This window comes from Patagioenas fasciata, chromosome 12 (genome assembly GCF_037038585.1).
Source record: "Patagioenas fasciata isolate bPatFas1 chromosome 12, bPatFas1.hap1, whole genome shotgun sequence".
NCBI lineage: Eukaryota > Metazoa > Chordata > Aves > Columbiformes > Columbidae > Patagioenas > Patagioenas fasciata.
In genome coordinates, this window is record NC_092531.1 from 13,018,958 (window position 1) to 13,041,100 (window position 22,143).

Here is a 22,143-nt window from a genome sequence, read left to right on the forward strand (position 1 = left end):
GTGGCCAGCAAAGTTCAGAGAGATTTTCGTGTATCTTATGTTTCTGGACTCTGGGAAATCTCATCTCTTACCGCTGGAGATGGTTACACGTGCCTTTAACTGAACAGGAAGAAGAAGCACCAGGCAGAGATGAAGACCTGACCTGCTTACTGGCCAGTGATGGAGAAGGAAGCAGGATTGTGGAACTCAGCGCTGCTCAGCACTGCTGGCTGGCATGGTTTTGTGGTGGATATCGCAACGACTCAACACCACGCAGTTAAAACTCTCTGCGGATTTCTGAATTTAAGTACCTCACTCACCCGAGCCACAAAGGTGAACTGAGCTCCCCCGTGAGCCTAGCGGACAGGAGCGCAGCCGCGCCCAGCCGGGCCAGGAGCCCGCTGCCCGGCGCCGGCTGCAGCTCAGCGACAGGGCCTGCGCTGCGCTCGGGCCTGCGGACGGGTCTGAGCCGGGAGAGAACTGGGGCCTCCCGGTGCCTCCCGAGGCTTCCCGGAGCCACGGCCCCGCCGGTTCCCGCCGGGGTCTCCCGGGCTCCCCGGGCCCAGCCGCACCCGACGAGCGGGCGCGCACGGGCAGAGAGCCACGCCCACCCGAGGCCACGCCCCCACTCCTCCGCAGTAGCGCAGACCCACGTGCCAGCTCGGCCAATCGGGAAGGCGCTCCGGGCTCTTTAAGAGCCGCGCGCCAGTCACCGCGCGCTGCAGCAGCGGCCGCCGGGGTTGCCATGGAGACCACGGCCGGGCCGGTCGCTATGGAGACAGCAGCGCCCTGGCTGCCGGGCGGGCGGCGGGAGCCGCGGCGGCACGCGCTGCTGGTGGTGATCGGCGAGGTCGGGACGGAGCCGGAGCGCGGGGCGGTGCGGGGCGCCCTGGAGCGCGGTGAGGAGCGGGGGGGCCCTGGAGCGCGGTGAGGAGCGGGGGGGCCCTGGAGCGCGGTGAGGAGCGGGGGGGCCCTGGAGCGCGGGCGCCCTGGAGCGCGGGGCGGTGCGGGGCGCCCTGGAGCGCGGGGCGGTGCGGGGCGCCCTGGAGCGCGGTGAGGAGTGGGGGAGCCCTGGAGCGCGGGGCGGTGCGGGGCGCCCTGGAGCGTGGTGTGGAGCGGGCGGTCCCTGACGCCGAGCGCCGTAGGGATGCGGGGTCGCCCGCGCCCGCCGCGGTGTCGCCGGCCCGGCCCGGGGCGGAGCTGCCGGTGCCCGCCCTGCCCTGCGGCACCGACGCTCCGCCGCAAGGTTCACCTCCTCCCGGCGGCGCGGGCCGGTGCTCTGCCGGGGCCGCCGGGCGGTGGGAATGGAGGAGGTGGCGGCCGCCGTGAGCACGGCCCGGGCGGCGGGGCAGGGCAGCCCCACCGCGCTGGGCGTGGTGGCCGCGCCGGTGTCGCAGCCGCAGGGCTGGCGATGACCCGTGTGTCGGCTCCAGCGCGGATCAGCCGGTGACAGATGCATCTATAACGGGTCTGGCTCTGGTCCCGCCGGCCGGTGCGCGCAGGCTTTCAGGCCGTCAGTTGCTGTATCCCATTTTTCCCCCTGAGCATTCATGTATTTGTGTTACTGAAATGCAGTTAACACTGGTTTTTAATGTCTTAAAGCTTGATGACATTTTGTGGTTCTGAGTTCTCCAAATTCCAATTTTATTAGTGGGTCAGTGGATTACAGTTTCTTTCCATCTCACCCCAAACTTGTATCTTACTATTTGGAGGATTTGTCCTGCTCAAGTGTTCAGTGGGGTGCAAGGGGACAGCTGCACACAGGGCCTGTTGTGCTGTGGCCTCTCACTGTCTAAGGAGCAGCAGTGTGGACCAGAGGAGCTGAGGGAGGATAAGCCACGGCAGAGAACTGCTTCAGGAATGAGGCAGAGCAAGACAGGACTGCCGTAACACACTTCACCCCTTTGTTAATCATGCTGCGGTAGCACCCGGAGACCTTGGCAATGACTTAGTCTTTGTATGTGATGAAGTGTTGTTTAAAGGTGACGGGGGAGGAGGTGGTGAGGTAGTAGTTCTAGCTTTGTGGTGGTTTCTGATGGATCCTGAGAAAAGGAGGAAGGAGAGGTTGTCAGCTACATCGGGACCTTAAAGGAAGGCTCTAATGAGCAGCTTAGTACACCTCTGAGAAATAAATTAACAGCCTTTTGGCTTTACATGTACTTCTTGCCCCTCTCCCCTTCCACCCCCCAATTTCCAAGACACATTGGTTCAAAAGATGCCAGCAATAACAGCTGTGACTGTTGGCCAAACAGTTATTTGGAGATACTTCTGGGACTGTTTTCCTCTCGAGCATCAACGGCACTGAGGAACAGATGGACAGTGCAGTTTAAGTGCATGTAAAAATGTCAAATCTTGTCCAATTTCTCCACTTCAGTATATTTTCCATCCATCTCTGCTGGCAGACCACTTATCAGCTACTGTGAGTGCAATGTTTCATTCCCTTTTCAAGAGCTGGCTTTATCCAGTAGGAGCAGGTCAGACTGTGACCGTCTGGCCTCTAAAAGCCCCTCTTCAAAGGGGTTTCTCCTGCTTTCTGCACGGGAGGATGATCATCTTTGCTTGGCACTTCACTGAACTGTGTGCCAAGCCGGATCTTTACCCATTCTCTGAAACAGTGACAGATCAAACTGTAAACTAAAGGATTTTGCTCTTTGATTTTATGGTCATATGCTGATGACCTGGAATTCCCATTCGAGAGAAAAATTAAATGCCGATTTTGCAACATAAATCATAATTGCCGCAGCAGTAGTACGTTCCACAGTTACTTTTGTCTGACCAGAAACCTACTGGAGTTCTGCCAAGTGCAAACACTTCTTTGCATGAGAGCAATTTCAGCGGGACTGGCGAGTTGGTAGCAGTGGAAGTGAACGGCTGAGGGAGCTGGAACCCGGAGTTCAGACTTGCCTCTGTCTGACTTGGAGCAGGATCTCCCACAGGTTTGCAGAGGAGTTGCCCCACTCTGAAATGGCAGAATGACCTCTATTGAAATAGACCAAGATCTACAAATTGGATACAAACCCCAAGAATAGTTAAAATAATAGCAGGGTCTTGACATCTGTCAACAGTCAGTGTATTGTAATTTTATATATATATCTGTATAATGCCTAGATTGGATTTTCTGAAGGATGAAATAGCTGGGTTTTGTTCTATTGGCTGTGGTGCCCTGTCTGTGCAACTGCCTTCCCCATCCAACAGAAAAACCCAAACAACAAACAAACAACAACGAAAAGCAAAACAAAAAAACAAAGCAAAAAAGAAACCATCACTGAGAGGATTTTTCTGTGAATAAATCCCTTCCTCTGGCTGATCCAGAAGTCTGCCTTCCCTGACTTCTTCCTATACCTTGGTTCAGAAGAATAAAATAGTGAATACAGGCCATATGGGAGCCTGCTTGTTCCAATGTCTGGTGCTGCTGAGGCAGTGACGTTATGTATCTGTGGGATGCTTGAACAACACTTATTCAGAAATGCTGTCTAATAAATACTGATCTTATTTTTCTGTTTCTGTGTGACTTTTGTCCAGTTTTGAAACAATATCTGGAAGACTTGGCCTGGTATGAGGGCGAAATGCCAAATCTTACAAGTAAATTACTTCAGCAGGAAATGAAGTTCACAAGGGCACAAGGAAAGAGATGGAAAACTGGTGGTTCACATGGTCCCTCACCAAGCCATGCATGTGCAAAGAGCATGAATACTTAGGAACCTTATTGTGGTGTAGTCTGCAATCCTGTGTGTACAGGATCCCAGTCAGCACAGACAGCCCTGGCTCCTGTGCCATGGCATGAGAAACTGAAATCATCCAAGTGGGGAGAGGTTGGGAGTAGCTTCAGTTTACCTGGAGGGGAAAAATGATTGAATAAATTGTTGCAGGTAGGATGATGAGTGAGATGATAGTTTCACTCTTTCCTTGCTCTGAAAGAGGATCTCCTCCTCCTGCATCCAGCGGGTGCAGCAGAAGCTCACACAGCGTTGGTGCTGCAGCAGGACAGACACCACAGTGACACAGCACTCGAGTCAGCAGGACTCGCCCTGCAGTGACACCCTGTTCTGCCTGGGTCAGAGTGCTCATCTGTGCTGCATTGACATGCACTTGGATTGGATGTTCGTTTATACAATCACACTTTCCAAGAGTGTATCACAGGAAAACATTTTGCTCACCTTATTGCTCCCTGTCTTTTTTTTACACTTCATTTGTTCCTATCCTGTGCTCAAACCGAAAGGAATAGATGTTCTGTGACATGGAAGGTGGTGGTGGGGTTGTGATGTGGTGCTTTTCTCTTTGTTTGTTATTTTGTGATGTTCATAGGGTTTACTGAGGGGTTTTTGTGCACTCTGCAGTGCAGACTGTTGGGTAATAAATAAACTCTATTACTCTGTGTCAGCTGTTAGCAGAAGACGAAACTAAGAGCAAACTTTTGAGCTGCTGTAGATTCTGCAGGCCTTGAGACTCTGAACTATGTGAGGCAATGGTCACTAACTCTGTCATCCTCAAGATCCTGTTTCCCACCAGTGGACAGCACAATGTGGAGTTACTGTATCGGAGAACTGGAACTGCAATAACTGAGAATATTGCCATGAAAAGTCAACATGCTTCACTTGAAAGAAGGCAGATAGCCGATGCAATAAAACTTCATATTTTATGCAAGACAGGATGTGTCTCTAGAAGATGGTGGAAGAAGTCTCAGTGAGGACCCCATCGGTAAACACTGGGGCTGAAATTCTTCCTTCAGTTAACTTGTAGAAGTCTGTGGCATTGTCCTTCAGTAGGCAGCAGCGCGAGAGGCTGGAGCATGATTTGTGATGATACCCTAGTTTTGTTCATGATGCCAAAGTGCAGTATCACACCATGAGGAGAGGCTGCTCCTCACTGGGATGTGAGGAGCTGTGATCATGGTGTTTGGTGTCACCCGGAGCGCGGGACTGCGCACACCCAGCTCTGAAGGTGACTTCCCCAGCATGGCGTGCTGCCACTTGCAATGGGAGCAGATGCTGCTTCCTGCTGCGGTATGAAGGCGATTAGCTTACAAAGATTATATAGATTAAAGAGCAAACTCCAAGGGTCTCAGTGGGATCAGGGGCTCTGAAGGAGTGATTAGGCAATGAGTTGGGGGTGGCTCGGAGGATGCACAGGTTACAGGAATGGAGAAGCTGGTGTCTGAGCTGTTCAGTGGTTTGACCATTTCTACTAGAGACCAATACTGGATAATGCAGAAGATGTAAAACTAACATGATGTATTTGCTTGGTTAGGCAGTAGTGTCACTTATTTAGCCTCAGTCCTTTGTAGTTTTAGTTTCACTTGGGTGAAGCTCCAGTTAATGAAGACTTGCTTGCTGTGTGTCCTTCAGGGGCGGATATGTTGTGGCAGGTAAGTGTCCTATGGCCTTGTGCTTCTGAAGACTTTCTCCATCCATAGTGTGCTCTCCTGGAAAAGCATCGCTGGTCCTTATGTGTCCTGCTAACTTCTCTATCTTCTGTTTCTGAAGCACTGTAATAACAGCTCACTTTTGTTTCTTTTGTTTTGTTTTTGGGCAGGAATTCGTTCCTGGAACATTAACATTCTGTCCTGTGACCTGAATCAGCAACTGCGACTCTTTGTCACCAGACACCTGGCTCAGTTTTCTTCAGAAGTCAAAGGTCAGCCTTTTGGTTTATCCGCATTAACTTTTAACTTTTCTTTTGGGCTTGGAAAAAAACCAAACAAACAACAAAACAAAACCCAGAATAAAGCTGATTGTGATTTAGAATGTCAAATTAAATTAGTGACTTGTTTGTCCAGGATTTTGCAGGCATGAATACTAAAGAAGAAAAAACATCTTAAGGATCTGTTGGATACAAGAAATTTAGCTTAAAATTATGTATCTCACTACTGCAAACAGAGTGAGTAGAAACAGGTGCTGTTTAAAAGCCTGTTAAGCTAGTAAGTTAGAATTTGTTTATCTGTCTTCTGTACCTTATTCAGGTGGCACAATATAGTTTTACTTTGCAAGCTATTTATTGTCTGTCTCTTTCTTTTGGGCTTTAGAATGTACTTTTGTATGCAAAAAAATTTGTTGCAAGTGTGTAAGTCTAGTCAAATGACTTTCCGAATCCCTTTTTTGAAGGCACATCTCCCTTTCCTGAGAAGAGCAATGAATAAGAGTGTTATAAACCCAACATTAACAGTTAAAAAGTGTGCTTGCTTAACTTGTGAAAAGCGTGAATTCTGGTTAGGTTGTTCACAATACTTTTCTGTAACTTATGTTTAGTTGCTATAGTAAGCACAGATGACACTGTTGCAAAATGTTTTTATATAAAACTGTCTTACAGCTCACTGTATGTTTTCCACTCTTGTCAAAACTTTTCAATATATTTTCCAGTTGGGGAAGCTGTTCTCCTAAGGCACAGCTGTGAGAGAAGGTGCCTGGACTCCTCTCAAAGGTGCCACTGACTGAGAAGTCTCTTAACTTTCCTGTGATTTTCTAACATGGGGATAGAAAGTTTCCCTCCTTGCAAAGCTGTGTGTATGTGTACATACACTTATGGGATTAAAAGACTGTGTATGAAACATCAGTTAAAACACTCAGCAGAAGATCTGTCTAAACTTGAAGCAACTCTGACTGTCTATAGTACAAATAGACTAAGCACCAGCAAGTCACCATGAGTTTAACATTTGCCCAAGGATTCTTAGAACTCAGGGTTTAAATATCTGGAGTAATATTAGCAACACATATCCCCCTCACTTCCCTTGCTTAGCTCCTGAGGAACAAAGAGTGATAAATGTGATGCCAGTGTATAAAGAATGTTCCATGAGCGATCTGAGGGATTGCAGGTCTGTTGACCAGGTTTACTGGGCAAATCAGTAGTAACTATAATAAAAGGTAGAATTAGTGTCTACCTGGGAAGAGTGACCATTGGTTCTGCGAAGGAAGTCCTGCTTCTCAAATGTTTTGATGTTTTTGAGGAGATCAGCAGACATACAGATGAGTGATGCAGTGTGCCAGCCAGGGCTCCCTGCTAGCACTGGCTAATACTAACAAAATCTCTAACCGTGCTGCTTTTATGATATTGTGGTATCACTAAGGCTCATAATCATATTAAACCATTTGGGGTATCTCTTTGTAGGGCAAACTCTTTCTGATCTCTGTTAGTTTTGATGTTCAGAGAAAACAGCTTATTTTTTCTGAAAACAGTTCTCCCTACATGAATATTAGCAGCTATTTTCTGTCCAACAGGGGGATTTTAAATAACTCAACAGCCATCCCAGTGATCTTTCCTCTGAAATTGTACTTTGTGTTAGTCTTCAGAAAACTGTTTATAAATAACTAATGATTTAATTGAAACTCAAGCAATTAAGAACAACATTCAGGTTTAATTTGATGGAACAATGGCTTGGAATAATGAATCATTGAGATAATTTTCTTGCTTCTGTAAAAGGGTTATCAGAGACACTAAACACTTTCAAGTATTAGCTTGCGTGTTTCTTTGCAAACTTGATGTTTTATGCTGAAAGCCAGTGGGGTTTGTATCACACTAATCACCAGCGGCCTTGCTGGCAGATGGCCACAGGCCCTGCGGCCTTTCATGTTGGACTAACACACGCACTTCACATCCTGCTGAGCCCTTGTTGTACATGTAATGCCAGTTGAGGGCACGGTCATACCTGCTGCAGCCCTCTGAGGGTGTAGCCGGGTTGCACTGTAGTTCCTGAGGGCAGCTGTCTGATGAGTGCTCCTAGGAGAAGAGTCTGTCTCACTGCCTCTCAGGACAAAGAGGATGGGGCTTTCTTTTCACAAGGGACAATGAGTGCCAGTTGCACAGGGAGAGGCTTCCACTCAAGGTAAGAAATAATTTTTTACGGTGAGAACAATCAGTCACAGGAGCAACCTTCCCAGGGACATGGTGGAGTCCCCAGCACTGCGGGTTTCAGGATGTGACTGGACAGTGTGTATAATCTATGATAATATAATCTATGCTCCTTTTCCCATGAAAAGTTGGACCAGATTATTTTTGAGGTCCCTTCCAACCTGGGCTGTTCTGTGCTTCTGTGAATTCAACTCTGCAACAGTTAAAGAACAGAAGTTTTATTAGTGGCATAAATCAGGTTGTATTAAGTTACAAACATGATAAGCAAAGGCAAGTGCACAAGTCCACTATGCACATCTTAGTCTCAAAATCTGCATTTGATTCTCCTCTTACAGTAACAAATATCTCATAGGTTAATATTTCTACTTGTACAAGTGATTTACCATCTTCATGGAACTTGGAATGGCTTTGGGTGTCTCCTTGTGCCAATACTCTTTTTCTACCACACTGCTTAGTTTTCAATAATCAATCTCAAGTGCACAGCAGTAAAAAAAGCTGGCTTGTTTATTCAAATTATAGCTCCCATATAGTACAGACGACAAGTTTGTGTGTTCAAGGAAAAACTGTTCCAGACAAGGGGCAAAAGACCAATTGCTTGTGAAAATTACATTACAGTGATAGTGTATGTTACTCACAGCTGTGGCCTCTTGCTAGAGAGACTTCTGTAACGTAGATCATCCAGTGATGGATTTTGTTCAGCTTTTGGCTGTTAGTAAAAGGATTACTATGTCTTAAATTGCATGTCTGGATAGTAAAAAATTTCTATGGTTAACATTTTTTTTTTTCACAGATGCAATAATGGTTCTTTGGACTCTCAGATGTGATTTCTAGTCCTCGAGCAATTAACTTTGCTGCACCATTTGTCTGCCAACATACTTCTGACCAGACAAATATAAAAGCAAGTGCCTGTCAGCTTCTGTGCTTCTTGCTGATGTGCTGGAGGGCCGTTTGCTCTCACAGTAACCACACTGAGCGTGACCTCCAAGGTGCCATGAATTGCAGCTTCCCAAAATACAGTTTCCCACGTTGTAAGTGCAGCCCATGTTGCTCCATGCGGCTGCAGCAATCCCAAGCGTTGCTCTTTGCAGCTGACTTCTGTCACAAAAACCTTCAGATTTTTCTCCCAGATAACCGGTAAAGAATGTCTGGTGGGACTGGCAAGCAGCACCAGTTTCTGCCAGGTAGACATACTTTAATCAGTTACTTGTGCATTCTGTAAGAATACGTATTCTGTAAGAGTGTTGCATGTTAGTGTGCATAGTTGTACTGGTTCAAGCAAAAGGTACAGCCAGCACAGTGACAAAGAGTGGATCTGTGTAAGGAGAGTGCATCAAATGCCTCCTCCTTGTACTGTGCTGGCTCATATCTCATCCCAGCTCATGGAGAAGTATGTTTTCAGTGTGTTCAGTGACCCTCAGCACTTTTCAACTTCCACAAAGTTTTTCCATCTTTCCCTACTAGAAGTAAAAGATCCGTCAAGGAATAGAACAGTTCAGTAACATGTTGCAGGGAGAAGCACCAACTGCTTATTTCCATGGATTCTCATCCCTGCCTGGTCTCATTTTGATGTTTGTTCCTACACTGGATAATTCCTGTCCAATCTAGTTGTGTTATAGATTTGGCATATTTGCCTTCTCATTATTTCTCCAGGTTGAAGAGGCCTGCCTTTCCTGATGGTTCCTTATGTGGAAGCTATTCCAAGCCTCTCATCTTTCTTGTTTTATGATTGTCTTCCAGATCTAGCTTTTTGAGATGCTGAGATCAGAACTGTGTAGTGTTCAAAGTGGGGCAGAGCTATGTATTTAAACAGTATCATGAGATTTTTTTATTGTTTTCCCAATTTATAACATATCTATTCACTTTCTGAGTGCTGCTGAGCCATGAGCTGACTCCTGAATAGAACTAAGACTTTCCTCCCCTGAGGATCTCTCCCCAGTGGTAACAGTCAGCTCTGGTTAGCAATAGTTAGTGTCATTTCGTGTGTGATTTATACTGATAAATAAAATGGCAAATGAAACTCACCACAGTGAAGTCTCCCCCAGTAATTAATCCTCAGCCATGCTAATAACTTGGTGTTATCCGTAGGCTTTGCCACTAGTCTGCTTTCCTCCTTTTTTGGTTGTTTATGAATATGAACAGCATGAGTCCTGGTGTAGGCTTATGTGACATGCGTTACGGAATAATAATTACACTATATCAATACAACCTTTGAGATTTTGACAAGCTTATTTGGTTTTTATTAAGAAATAAGGTCATATTTTCCATAATGCCACATTGATTAGCATTCATTTTGTATTCTATTTGAATCTTTACTGCTGGTGAGTTCTCCAGCCTGACAGGACTAAAATGCCAGAGCAGTGGAGCTCAGGGTGGAAGCTGAGAGCTTCTTAGTCAACATCTGAGATCTTGTACATAAATTATCTGTTTGTATAAACTTAGTCTGATTGTTTCAATCTCCCACCACCATTACTGTTAAAATAGAAATAATTTCATTGTCTCTAAAATATGTCTATCATTTATTCCAAATACAGAACAGAAATATTTACTGAATATTTCTGGCTCCATCTGACCTGCAGAGCTAAATTTTAAAACAAGAGGTAGCACAAAAGTAAAAACTAGTAAGATAATGTATAAAACTTTATTTCAAAATGCCGCTTTTGCCATCTTTAGCAGACATTTTTTTAATGGTAAGAGAGCTCCTCTGGAAACTACACATCTTCAGGGTTCTCTCTGACAATTTCGTAGCACTGCATTTTATCCATTTGAAGCCAGAGCACTGGGCCATCTCTGGTAGGCCAGGCTGGAACTTATCAGGGTTAATCTTGGCTTTCCTTTTGTGTATTCCAATATGTTCCTCTGTTCACAAGGTGCATATTATGGTTCTCACTGTGATACCCAAAAGGCTACTTGCTTAGATAAGAATCCAGCGCTCCGATGAGCTCTTTTGCACTCCAGCTAAGCAGAGGTTAATTGAACACCAGTTTCTTGCTTTCATGCTGTTCTGTCCAAGTGTGGATTACCGACTGAAAGGGCAAATGGTGCTTCTCTCACTCCAGAATTCATGTCAGCATTAAACCAACCCTCTACAACTGACATTTGCTTATTTGTTATACATTTGAAACTGCTGAGCGTTCAGTGAAAACATACAGGATCTACACAGGTGAAGCATTGTTCCTACGAAAGAAACAACTTCTCATAGAAGCTCTGGTTCTGTTAAGCTCCTCTACTGAATGGTAAGGTGAAAATTCTGTTGCGTTTTTTAAAAGGACACAAGCTCGAAGGAAACGCTGTACTGAATCAGATCAGTGGTCTATCCAGCCTGGTATTCTGCTCCAGAAGTCACAACAAGAGGCAAGTCAGGGAGCCACAAGTGCCTGACTGCTTCTCCCTTTTCCGCCTCACAGGTCCCTCACTATGCAGAGCGCTGGGATTAAAGATGTTAAAGGGCACACCATGAGCAACCCCTTTTAGTAAAAGTTGTTTAATCCCTCTTGAATCTGTGAATGCCACCTGCCTCCACAGCCATGTGTAGCAGCAAGTTCCTGGAATTCACTGGTTGCTATCTAAAGAAGAAATTCCTCTTCTGTTTTAAGTTGATTTAGCTTTATTGAGTGCTCCCTAGCTTCTAACAGTTCAGGGTTTGGTGAGTGATGACCTGATCAACTAGCTTTTTTTTGCCTTTTTTTTTAAAGTACGTTTTTATTGCATTTCACACCCTCAGCCCTTCCCCTCTCCAAATGGAAGAGTTCTGGATTTTAAGTCTCTTATGATAATGCCACTGTTCAAGCCTCTTAATCATTTTGATTATCTAAGCTAAACCTTAATCGATAGACACAAGACACCTGGTTATCTTCATAAGCACAACATCATGCAGTGCTGTCCTAGATAATCTTTTACCCTCATAGAGATAACAGGGAGTTCATGAAGCTGCATTTCGAAAGAATGGAAAAAAACCACATCACCTTTGAACATAAGAACTTTAGCAAAAAACTGTACACCCTGTTTTAATGAATAGTCAGTGTTAGTGCCTGTCTCTAATTGTGGACCCTATTTATGGTAGGGTGCTTAAATGACTTCTTGTGATACTTGAAAATAAATACAAGATTTCCAGTTCCCATCCTCAGCTGTTGCTCATGAGTGACATCACCACAAAACAAACCCTCTTACCTGTGTTCCAGAGCTCAGCATCCCTGCGCCACAACTGCCCTGCACCCCTGAGCCGTGGTCCGGGCTCCGCTGGGGTTCATCCCAAAGCTGCCGTGGCTGTGGGGGCTCAGCATCTTGTGTGACCCTGGTGAACACAATTCCATTGTTCTGACAACCCAGCCGTTTCAAGGGTTCCAGGCATTGTTTTTAGCACATGATTTTTTTTTCTCAGCAGACACCTGCCATCTTTTAGTGTGTAATCCATTTTAATTATTTCAATTTTTGCCTCAAATAACATTTTCTTCTCTTTCATTGATTGTCTAGACTTATTTTCTTATCTCTACTTTTTTGCTAAGCTGTTCATTTACTTATTTGTTTAAAAAAAAAAAAAGTTCAATAGCTCCAGGTGAGCTGGTAAGGGAGGGAGGGAGGGAGGGAGGGAGGGAGGAAGGAAGGAAGGAAGGAAGGAAGGAAGGAAGGGGCATGTACTTCCTCTCAATACCAGCAGAAAACCAACAAAGGGGGTTGGAGACACCATTTTCTCCATCTTATAAAACCAGCAGTTTTCAGTCCCTGGATAACAGTTTCTGGAGGATCTGCATGATGCAGAACAGCTTCTAAACAGTGCTCTGATAACTTTTTTGTATTGTCCATCACAGTAGTTGCAGACAGAATAACCTGGGATAGGGGAGGGTTGGTGTTTGTTTGTGGTCTGGTTTTTGGGGTTTTGTTTCTTTTTTTTTTAGTGTTGCAGTGACATTTCTTTAACTCGCTTTCTCTTGGCGCCCGTGTGCGTTGTGAGCACAGCAGCTGCACTGGCAGTGACCTCTGAATCAGCTGTTTCTAATACATGCTTCTTTTGGAGTCTTCATGTGGTTCCATCATTAGCAGAGAAGTTGAAACTACAGATACTTATTACAACCTGACAGTTTCAACAGCTATGTGTAATTTTCTGACAGATTCCTTGGTCTGTTTCCCTCTACTGTGCTACCAATGCAGCTCCTCAACTCTCTTCCTTTGTTTTTAAAGAATCCCTAGTGTTGGTGTGGGCTGGAGGAGGGGCTGAGCAGCTGCTCCTTTCCTGATTACCTGGCCACAGGTACAGCTGGGGGTGAGTGGCTTTGGGTGTCCAGTGCCAGCCCCTCTCTGCACCGAGGCCCCTGAGCCCTCACTGAAGCTCATGGAGACATCTGGAAAGGTTTTGCCAGTGCCAAGTGAAAAGCCTCTTTGCTTGCAGCCAGCAAAGGTGCGCTGCCACCGCGCCAGTGCAGAGCAACGGGCAGCGTTCGTGTGTGGGATGCAACAGAAACGGGCTGTGTCTCCCCTGTCCTGTTCTGGGGCACACACACCGCTGCCATGGCAGTACCCTCAGCCTGGGGACATGGGCTGTGTCCCCGCTGTCCTGTCCTGTGGCGCGCACACACACACACACACACACATGGAACGCTGACACAGCGCAGCCTTAGCTGGGGTGAGGGAGCTGCTGGGGCTCTGCTGCACCCAGCCTGGGCAGGGACTGGACAGCATTCCCCGCAGGGATCTCATCTGGCATCTCAGCTGCTATTTCAGGAAATAAATTCTTCCGCTAGGTGCAGGTTCAGAAGAGTGAAAAACAGTGTGGAAGGAGCCTGCTAATCCTATTTTGCCATGAGATTAATTGTTGTCATGTGCTATTGTAATTTTAATGCCATAATTCCTACCTCCTTAGAAAACAGATGTCCCTCAGTCTGACTGGCTGTGTTCCAGGACTTCATCTTGCCTTGTTAACCATGGCATTGCTAGAACATGCACCTTTTCCTTCCCTCTGTAAGGGCATAACACTGCAGACTGGAGGCACTGTTTTCCTCTCTGATGTTGCTTCTTTCCTGGGGAGTCTGATGACATGCCTTCTATTTGATACTGAGAAATTATAATAGCCATTGTGCTAGAAAATAATTAATTCTGAAGTGGAGTTAACATGTGTCATTCAGGGCTTGTGTCTAGAGTCTTTTTTTTGAAGCACCAACTTGTTTTCACTCTGTGCTGTGTAATGGAATCCCTTGCTTCTCGATGTGGAAACTTCAGGGAATTGTGTGCAAAAGTAACCAGCATTTCCTGATTTCTTGCTGGGGTGAATGTGCTGCTGCAGAGGATCCACACCAGATCCCTATTCCATCTGTGATTTTTTTACTGCTTGCTTTATTGTGCTAGCAAGCATAAAGCAGTGATGGAACAAGTGAGTCAATTCCCGAGTTCAAGCTTTGGAAAACTAAGCACTGCAAAGAAAATAAATTTGATGCCTGAAGACAGCCTCCAATTTTTATTTTAAACCAAACAAAAGTTTTAACTATTGTTTGTGTTTGGTTTTAGGGGTATTATGACTTTTGTGTTGCACAGGCTTTTCAAGGTGTGCTGGTTTTTACTTGAATGCAAGCAGTCTGCTATAAACCATGGGTAATTAGTTTCAGTGATTAATTACCTGTGGTTAAAACTGTGCCTCGCTTCTAGGTTGAATTTGTTTATTGTGGTTTCCAGCCACTATATCGCATTCTGCCTGTATCTGCCAGGTCTGAGTTCTCTTCTAGAAGAAATCTTACTACCTGCAGTTGTCTTCTCTTCTTACCTAGTAATGCATTCTGCTGTATAAATCAGACAAATTTGGGGTGTTTTGACCTCAAACAATGCTTGTCACTGTGTTAGGATCTTTTCAGAATCTTAGAATCTGCCCTTTGAAAATTAAAACCCTAGACCAAAAAAACGAACAAAAAAACCCAGAACAACCAAACAACCAAACAAACCAAACCAAACCAATAAAAATAAAACAAACGAAAAAACACAAACCAAAAAACCAAAGAAAAGTGTAATGACCACATAATTGATTACCCTCCCTGTTCTGTAGATAAACAGCCTGCAGTACATCCCCAGCCAGCTCTCTGCGCTGAGCTGGGCTCAGGAATGCTGCTCTCAGCTGTGAAGACGCCGTTTTCTGAAATATAACCAATAGTGCACAAGCGTGGTGTAAATTTCTTGCTCTTGTCTGTAACTTGTCTAGTCCAGCAGACAAATCAGATCAGCGGTTTTGGTACCAATCATGAGTTTCCATTAACAACGAAAGTATTTTCTTGCAGGTAATTGATTCCTTTATAACAACAGTTATATGACATTCCCCTAGAAATACCTTGAACAGATATCTGCTTGTCAGCTGTCCATCATTTAAAACTGATTTTAACCTTCCAAATAGAAGCTAACACTCTCCTAGAACATGGAACTGTGTTCTTTCTTTCTACCTGACAATACAAATGCACCGGACCTGTCCTTGGCCTCCCACAGAACCATGAGTCATGCAGATCCTGATTCTTGCTTTGGGATGGTCAATGACTTGAGTTCAGGGATAGGATGGCTCCTAAAATTGCAGGGTATAGCTTATAATAAAAAAATGTAACGGGGAGCAGGACTGTGCTGCACGCATGAAAATGACACACGCAGATGAGGTTTCTCTGGATAATATAAGAGTTCCCACACGGTCCAGTGGTCACCACAAGCTCATTTCTTGTTTTTATCGGTGTGATTCTTCGACCTGCTGCCTCTAAATGCGATACTACAGGCATGTGTGTTTGCTAAAGGAAAGTGTTCAGCACAGCCAAAGATTCCTGCTGTTCTGAGGGCAAGTGGTAGAGCATGAGCTATGGCCACAGGTGCATGTGTGGGGCTCATTGCTGTGGAGGCAGCAGAACTGCTGCGATGGAAAACCCGGGCAGCATGGGACGGATTGCACTCCCGCCATCTCCTTCCTTCCGTCCTCACTCAGGACTGTTGGTCTGGGATGCCGAACAGCAAAGCTGTGGTGACAGTGCCAGTGGTACAACTCCTGATGCAAGCATACTTTTTGAGAATAAGCCTTCACAAACCAGATTGTGTTGATATAATTATTTAACTACAAGTAAACTGATATAATTATTTTCCACTCAAAATTAGTCCTCATACAAAACACAGCCAAAAATAATGCTTGGTGAGGTTTTGCCTTTGTTTTCTGCATTTTATCTTAACAGATAACTGACTTTCCAATTTATTGAATTTCTAAGATCAAAGCTCCTGAAGTTGAAATCACTGCAGTCAGGAATTCACTGATAGCTATTCCAAAGCTAGGACTTGCCCTGCTGAATTATTACTCTTACTTCTAAAAGCAGACATTGTGGTTAAATGTTGCTGGCAATTCGTGGAATTCAAGTTCTTGAAGCATATATGGAGGCAAAGAGTAAATAATAAGTGGGTTTGTCCTGTGACAGCGTTTTGAGTCCTTCAGGGAAACTGGAGCTGGTACATTGTCTGAGACAGTTCTGTTGAAATATCTTTCTTGTATAAAAGATCTGAGGTGTCAGGGTCAGTTTGAATGGACCTTGAGAGAAGATTAACCCTTTAATTTGATAGAAAGGGAAAATAATAACGAGATTCTTGAGGAATGGTTGGGCCTTTTCTCGGGACACACTAAAAGCAGCATATTTTATTGTTTTGTTTTCTTTAGCACTTTGTATCCTGGTAGATGTGGCTGTTTTCTTGTTTGTTTTCTTTTTAAAGAAATGCTAAGTTGACACTGCTCTGTCCTTGAAGTAGCAGGTTGTGAATAGCACAGTGACTTCGATTTCTCAGTCCTTTGTTAAATGGATTTGGTGGAATGCATTTTGAATCCATTTAAAACAGTGATTTTTTTTTTTTTTCCCATAGGTGATATTGGTCTTTATCTGTAGAACTTCCTAGGACAGACAAGCTGGATGAGATTTCTCAGATTTAAAAAAACAGAAAGAAAAAAAAGACAGGAAAAATATCCCTAAACAACACAATAGGACAAGGCCACATTTTTATTTCAGATGACCTGTTCTCAGTAGTTTTACTCTTATTTTTGTAAACTGAGGCCTGTTCTCGATTTTGCCTGCCTTGGTTTTGACAGTAGCTGTTGTGGAAACTGGTGATGGCTGTTCACAATGTTCCTTTGCTTTCAGGTAGGGCAATAGACAGGCTTTCACCTAATCCTATCTCTTTGCCTCTGAAATCTTGTTGAGCACTAATGATTCTGCAGGAAAATCTGCAGCAGACAGTTTGACTCCTATAAAGAAAGTTCTCCTGGGATCACTGATCTAAAGATGGAATTTGCTTGCACTTTTATTCCTGTTTAATGGAGATGAATAATTCAAAGTGGTTATTGATTTCTTTTCTTTTCTTTTCTTTTCTTTTCTTTTCTTTTCTTTTCTTTTCTTTTCTTTTCTTTTCTTTTCTTTTCTTTTCTTCTCTTCTCTTCTCTTCTCTTCTCTTCTCTTCTCTTCTCTTCTCTTCTCTTCTCTTCCCTTCCCTTCCCTTCCCTTCCCTTCCCTTCCCTTCCCTTCCCTTCCCTTCCCTTCCCTTCCCTTCCCTTCCCTTCCCTTCCCTTCCCCTTTCCCTTCCCCTTCCCCTTTCCCTTTCCCTTTCCCTTTCCCTTTCCCTTTCCCTTTCCCTTCCCTTCCCTTCCCTTCCCTTCCCTTCCCTTCCCTTCCCTTCCCTTCCCTTCCCTTCCCTTCCCTTCCCTTCCCTTCTCTTCTCTTCTCTTCCTCTCCTCTATTTGTTTTTCATCTCTGGTTTCATCTGAGCTGCATCCTTGCAAGAGAGCGTGTGCTGATCTCACCCTGCAAGAGGGAGCAGTGCCTGAAATGGACGTCCTGTTCAATCCATGGCTGAAGAACATTTGCTTATTTTGCACCTTTTATCTGTTCCTTGACCAGCAGGCCTTATAAGCAGCAAATGGCTGTAATATCCCAGGATACAAATAATTTGCTAGCCCTAGTTTGGAGGGACTAACATTTTATCTCTCTAAATTTAAAATATGCCTGAAAGAACAGTTCCTATTCTGTAATCGTAGCATGTGGTTATTTCTTATGATATCTTTGCATGTGGTAGCAAATAGATCCTGTGGCTTTAGTTTTTCCGAGAATTTTTTGCCTGTGTTCAGACTTGGATTCATTGTGAGCGCAGCCTCCCTACAGTGCCAGTTAAACCTGCGTGAACCTGACCAGCTCTGGGCTCTGCAGTGCCAGGAATGCGGCAGAGCTGCCTTGCATTGCTTACAGAAAAACGCCTGCATTTCAACATCTCTGTTTCCCATTCTGAACATCGTGCTGAGGAGAAACACAAAGCAAGACTGGTATGGGTTAGTAGGAACTGTGCCTCTTTTTAGGCAAGTCCTCCATATTCTTTGATACATAGTCATATAAACATGACCATTCTCTGAATATATTGCCAACTTTCTCCACTGTATTTTGTCTTGGAAATTCCACCTGTGCTGCTGCCACTTGTAGATCCTGCTCTGTGCTCTTCCAGCGTTGCTTTGGTTTGCCAGGCTGAGCTCCCACCTTCTCTCGGCATATAGAATCATAAAATCATTTTAGTTGGAAGGGACCGTCAGGATCCCTGGTGTCACCTCTAGAGCAGGATGGTGTCTGTCACCAGGATAACTGACTGGACATCCAGTGAACTGGTGCTTCTCAACGACACTCTCCTCTGTAGGGATGTCAGCAGTCTTTCTGCCTCTGTCCAGGCCTTGGAGACAGAGTTACACCAGCAAGTTCCCAGGAACCTGGCCCTTCTCAGGGCAACTGGTGCCTTTTACAAGAGATTACTGGCTGGTTCCGAGAAAAAAAAATGTGGTCTGAGGCAGTTAAGCACGTCTGGAAGAAAAAGGTACTTTCTGCAGGAGGAGGAATCTTACACCATATTTTGGCTCTTGTAGCTTCTCTCACATTGCCTTGGTTGCATTCCTTCCTTCCTTCCTTCCTTCCTTCCTTCCTTCCTTCCTTCCTTCCTTCCTTCCTTCCTTCCTTCCTTCCTTCCTTCCTTCCTTCCTTCCTTCCTTCCTTCCTTCCTTCCTTCCTTCCTTCCTTCCTTCCTTCCTTCCTTCCTTCCTTCCTTCCTTCCTTCCTTCCTTCCTTCCTTCCTTCCTTCCTTCCTTCCTTCCTTCCTTCCTTCCTCCATTTCTTTCTTTGACCTGGCTTGTACCTTCTCTTGCTCCGTGTCTGTGGGACACGTGGATTTGCTGTGCCTCTGTTGGGAGCCACCTTGCGGGTGCTGATCAGGGACTGGAGATGGCAAAGCTGCTGAGCAGGTACAGCCACCCCACGCACTGTGAGGAAGGGACGGGCGTTTCTTCAGGTAGACGTGTGCTACTTGTTGAAAACACCTTTGGAGAGGTCTTTCCTCAAACTCAGTGTTATTAGGAAAACGCTAGAATTCGATCCCAGTGTCATTCAGAAATCGCTGGGGTTTGATTCTGGTCCGTCCTCCCCTCGAGGTGCTGGGGGGTCATGCTGCTGTTCTCGCTGTGCCCCAGTATTTCCTCAGTCCCTCCTCTCAGCTGCTGTCTGGTCTGTCAGTACTGCTCATGTTTGCTCCAGTTTCACAGCCTTGATTTATAAACCTCTTTATCCTTTCCACCGAGAGTTCTAGACAGGTCGTCTTCTGTCGTTTTCCCTAAAGCTTTTGAGTTGCTGAGTTAAATTAGGATCACCATTTTTAAAACCTTATTTTCTGGGACAAGAGAGACCAGAGTGTTGCCACAGAAAACTCACAAGGTTCATGAATTTGTTTAAAGTAGGAATTGGAAAAGAAGCTGGTAGAGGTGCTGACAGTCTCTCTGGACCTGCATTTGGGATGCTATTAACACAAAAGTAAACCCATGCTTGGTGAAGAAAATGATAAAGAACTAAATGGGATGTTATCCTTGTGTTCTCAGGGAAGAGAGCAATACTGGCAGGTGTTACCCTGATGTTGTTCTTCATTGTGGTGAGGGAGGTACTTACCAGCATCACTGTCACAAGCAACATGCCCTGGATCTGTGTGGGGCCCATAAATGATTTGGAGCATAGTGTCAATGCTGAAATAACAGAGCTGGCTGCTGGTTTGAGGTTATTGATGATCACTACATCAAGGGCTGGCTCTAAAGTGTAGCAGGGATCTCAATGCTTGGCTACAGTCAAAAAGCAAATGGAATGTTAGAAACTAGAACAGTAAAAAAACACCACAGGAAACATCATTATGCCCTTATGTTGGTGTATAGTGCTCTCAGTTCTTCAGTGTGTTGTGCAGTTCTGGTCACTCTCTCACTTTCCCTGTCTTACAAAGAATATTGTAACTTTAGAAAAGTGACTGGGATGATCACAAAGGCTTCACTACAAGAGGACGCTTAAAAACCAACTGACCAAACAAAACCAAACGAAACAGCACCCTGGCAGTTCTCACCTTGTAGAAAATGCAGTGGAAGAGCAATGTGACGGATAGGAGAATACAACTGCTCTGGTGAAGGCTAATAGGAAATTATTTCTTTTTTACCCTTATAACCTAAAAATTAGGGAATATCGAGTAAAAACACTAAAGCAGAAGTTATAAACCAAACATACAAGGGAATGTAATCTTTACACATGATTCCTCGCTAAGCAATTGCCACAGAGTTCAAAAGTACACATAGCTTCAGAAAGCAATAGAGGGGCTCGTTAAATTTCTACATAAAGATGCATAAGCAACCTTTGTTGGTGAGTGAGGAGCTGAGAAGTGTAACTGGAGGTACATCACTGTCATGTCTTTTTCACTTTTTCCATGCTGTCCTCTTGTGGCTATGGGCTCAATGAGCTCATGGCCTGTCTTAGTGTTCCTGTTCTACAGTTCTTAAGATTAAGGGTTATGAGGAGGTTTTTGAGGCCAAACCTTGTCAGATGTGGGAGCAGGGATGCACAGGTGTGCTATTGAATGGGCTTTTCTGTGTCTTCTCCACTCTTCACAGGCAGGAATGAAGAATATACAGAAGTGTGGTGTGCTGTGTTCTGACAGCTGTCCCAACAACTTCAATTAAAACTATCAAACCAAATTGAGCTAACAGAGCTAGTTACAACAGCACCAAGAAGCAGCAGTATGAAGGAGGCCAGGACCGGCAAGCAGACCTGCTTCTGCTCTTTGGGGCAGGCCTTTCAGACAAGTGAAGCTTGGAATTCTTCCACTCTACATGAGTGACTGCAGCAAGGCGAGCTGAGCTGCTTTACAGCAAACAATTGGACACTCCCAGGCTCATCTGTGCTCTGATCTGCTTTTCCACATCTCTCTGATCTGTTGTTTCACAGTCCTGGATACTCTCAGAATCCACGAATTCCATGATGGCAAGACTTTGCTGAAGTCATAGGTAGTGCAGATACCGAACTGAATGTTAAGATCTTAGGGTCAATGGGTGGCTGCAACCATTTGCCCATGGCCCCTTCTTCAGCATGTATAGAACTGTACTTCACTGTAATAATCCCAGTGCTAACATAAATCCAAAGGAGCTTTTACCTTTAGGTAGTCTTTGTAGTTTCCAGTAGACTCAATCCATTAGCTCCTGAATTAAATAAATGTAAATCCATAGATTCTTATTCCATATTATGTAGTACACTTGTCAAAAAAACATTTCACTGTCCACCGAAACAGAAAAAGGGTCAGTTCTACTCAGTTGAGACCAGCTCTCTGCTCTCTTTCAAAGAAGACAGCAGGAACTTGTACTCCTTTTCAGAACCCAGGCTTTTTCACACAAAAAATGTGTCTTCAGACTGAACCCTCGCTTTCTTTCCAAAGTTGAAACCCTTTTAAGCATCTCAGTTGAGAATTGTACTTGAAAGTGTTGACTATTGCCCGTGTTTGTGTTGGTGACCTCCAGGTCCCTGGCAGGGCAGTATGCCTTGCTGCAGATCTTTCAGAGAATGTTTCAACACTTTGGCCCAAGGTTTAACAATCCAGAGGCATATATTGAAAAGAAGCACTGGATCACTGAACTGCAGTTGTTGCTGTAGTGCTGTGGCTGGGAGGTTGTGCTGCTCTGGTGACTGGAGGAGGACTGTATCCTTGCCGTCTGATCGTTGTCCGGTGTGACTGCCAGGTGAGCGGGTGGGTGCGGATCCACAGGGCTGTGCTGGTGGTGGGAGCAGAGCCCAGCAGGCTCTGGTCTGTCCCAGTGCTCACCACAGCAGCTCCAGCCCATTGTGGGTGGTTCCCAGCACCATGGCAGAGAACTGGCATCATCGAGTGGCTGGTGTTACTGCCCCCGTGTTGGAACAGTCAAGCAGAAGACTGGGATGTGACAGATGTCATGGAACAGCTCAGCAGCTCCCATAACATGGAGCTATTTTTTTTTTTTCAATAGTTTGTCCCTCAAGAATT

General features: G+C 45.1%; 1 protein-coding gene across 2 annotated transcripts in view; it reads left to right on the plus strand.

Moving 5' to 3' along the window:
- The first annotated feature begins 709 nt into the window (after positions 1–709).
- The window catches only part of MAP1A (microtubule associated protein 1A), a 54,946-nt gene continuing 33,512 nt past the window's right edge, over positions 710–22,143 (plus strand). Inside the window, exons 1-2 of one of the 2 annotated variants that reach the window (XM_065847129.2) lie at positions 710–878; positions 5,512–5,613. In XM_065847129.2, coding sequence (XP_065703201.1) covers positions 725–878; positions 5,512–5,613 — 256 coding nt within the window. In that variant the 5' untranslated portion in view covers positions 710–724. Of the gene's footprint in view, positions 879–1,002; positions 1,033–5,511; positions 5,614–22,143 lie in introns of those variants that run through there. The other variant, XM_065847130.2, reaches the window with a different exon arrangement.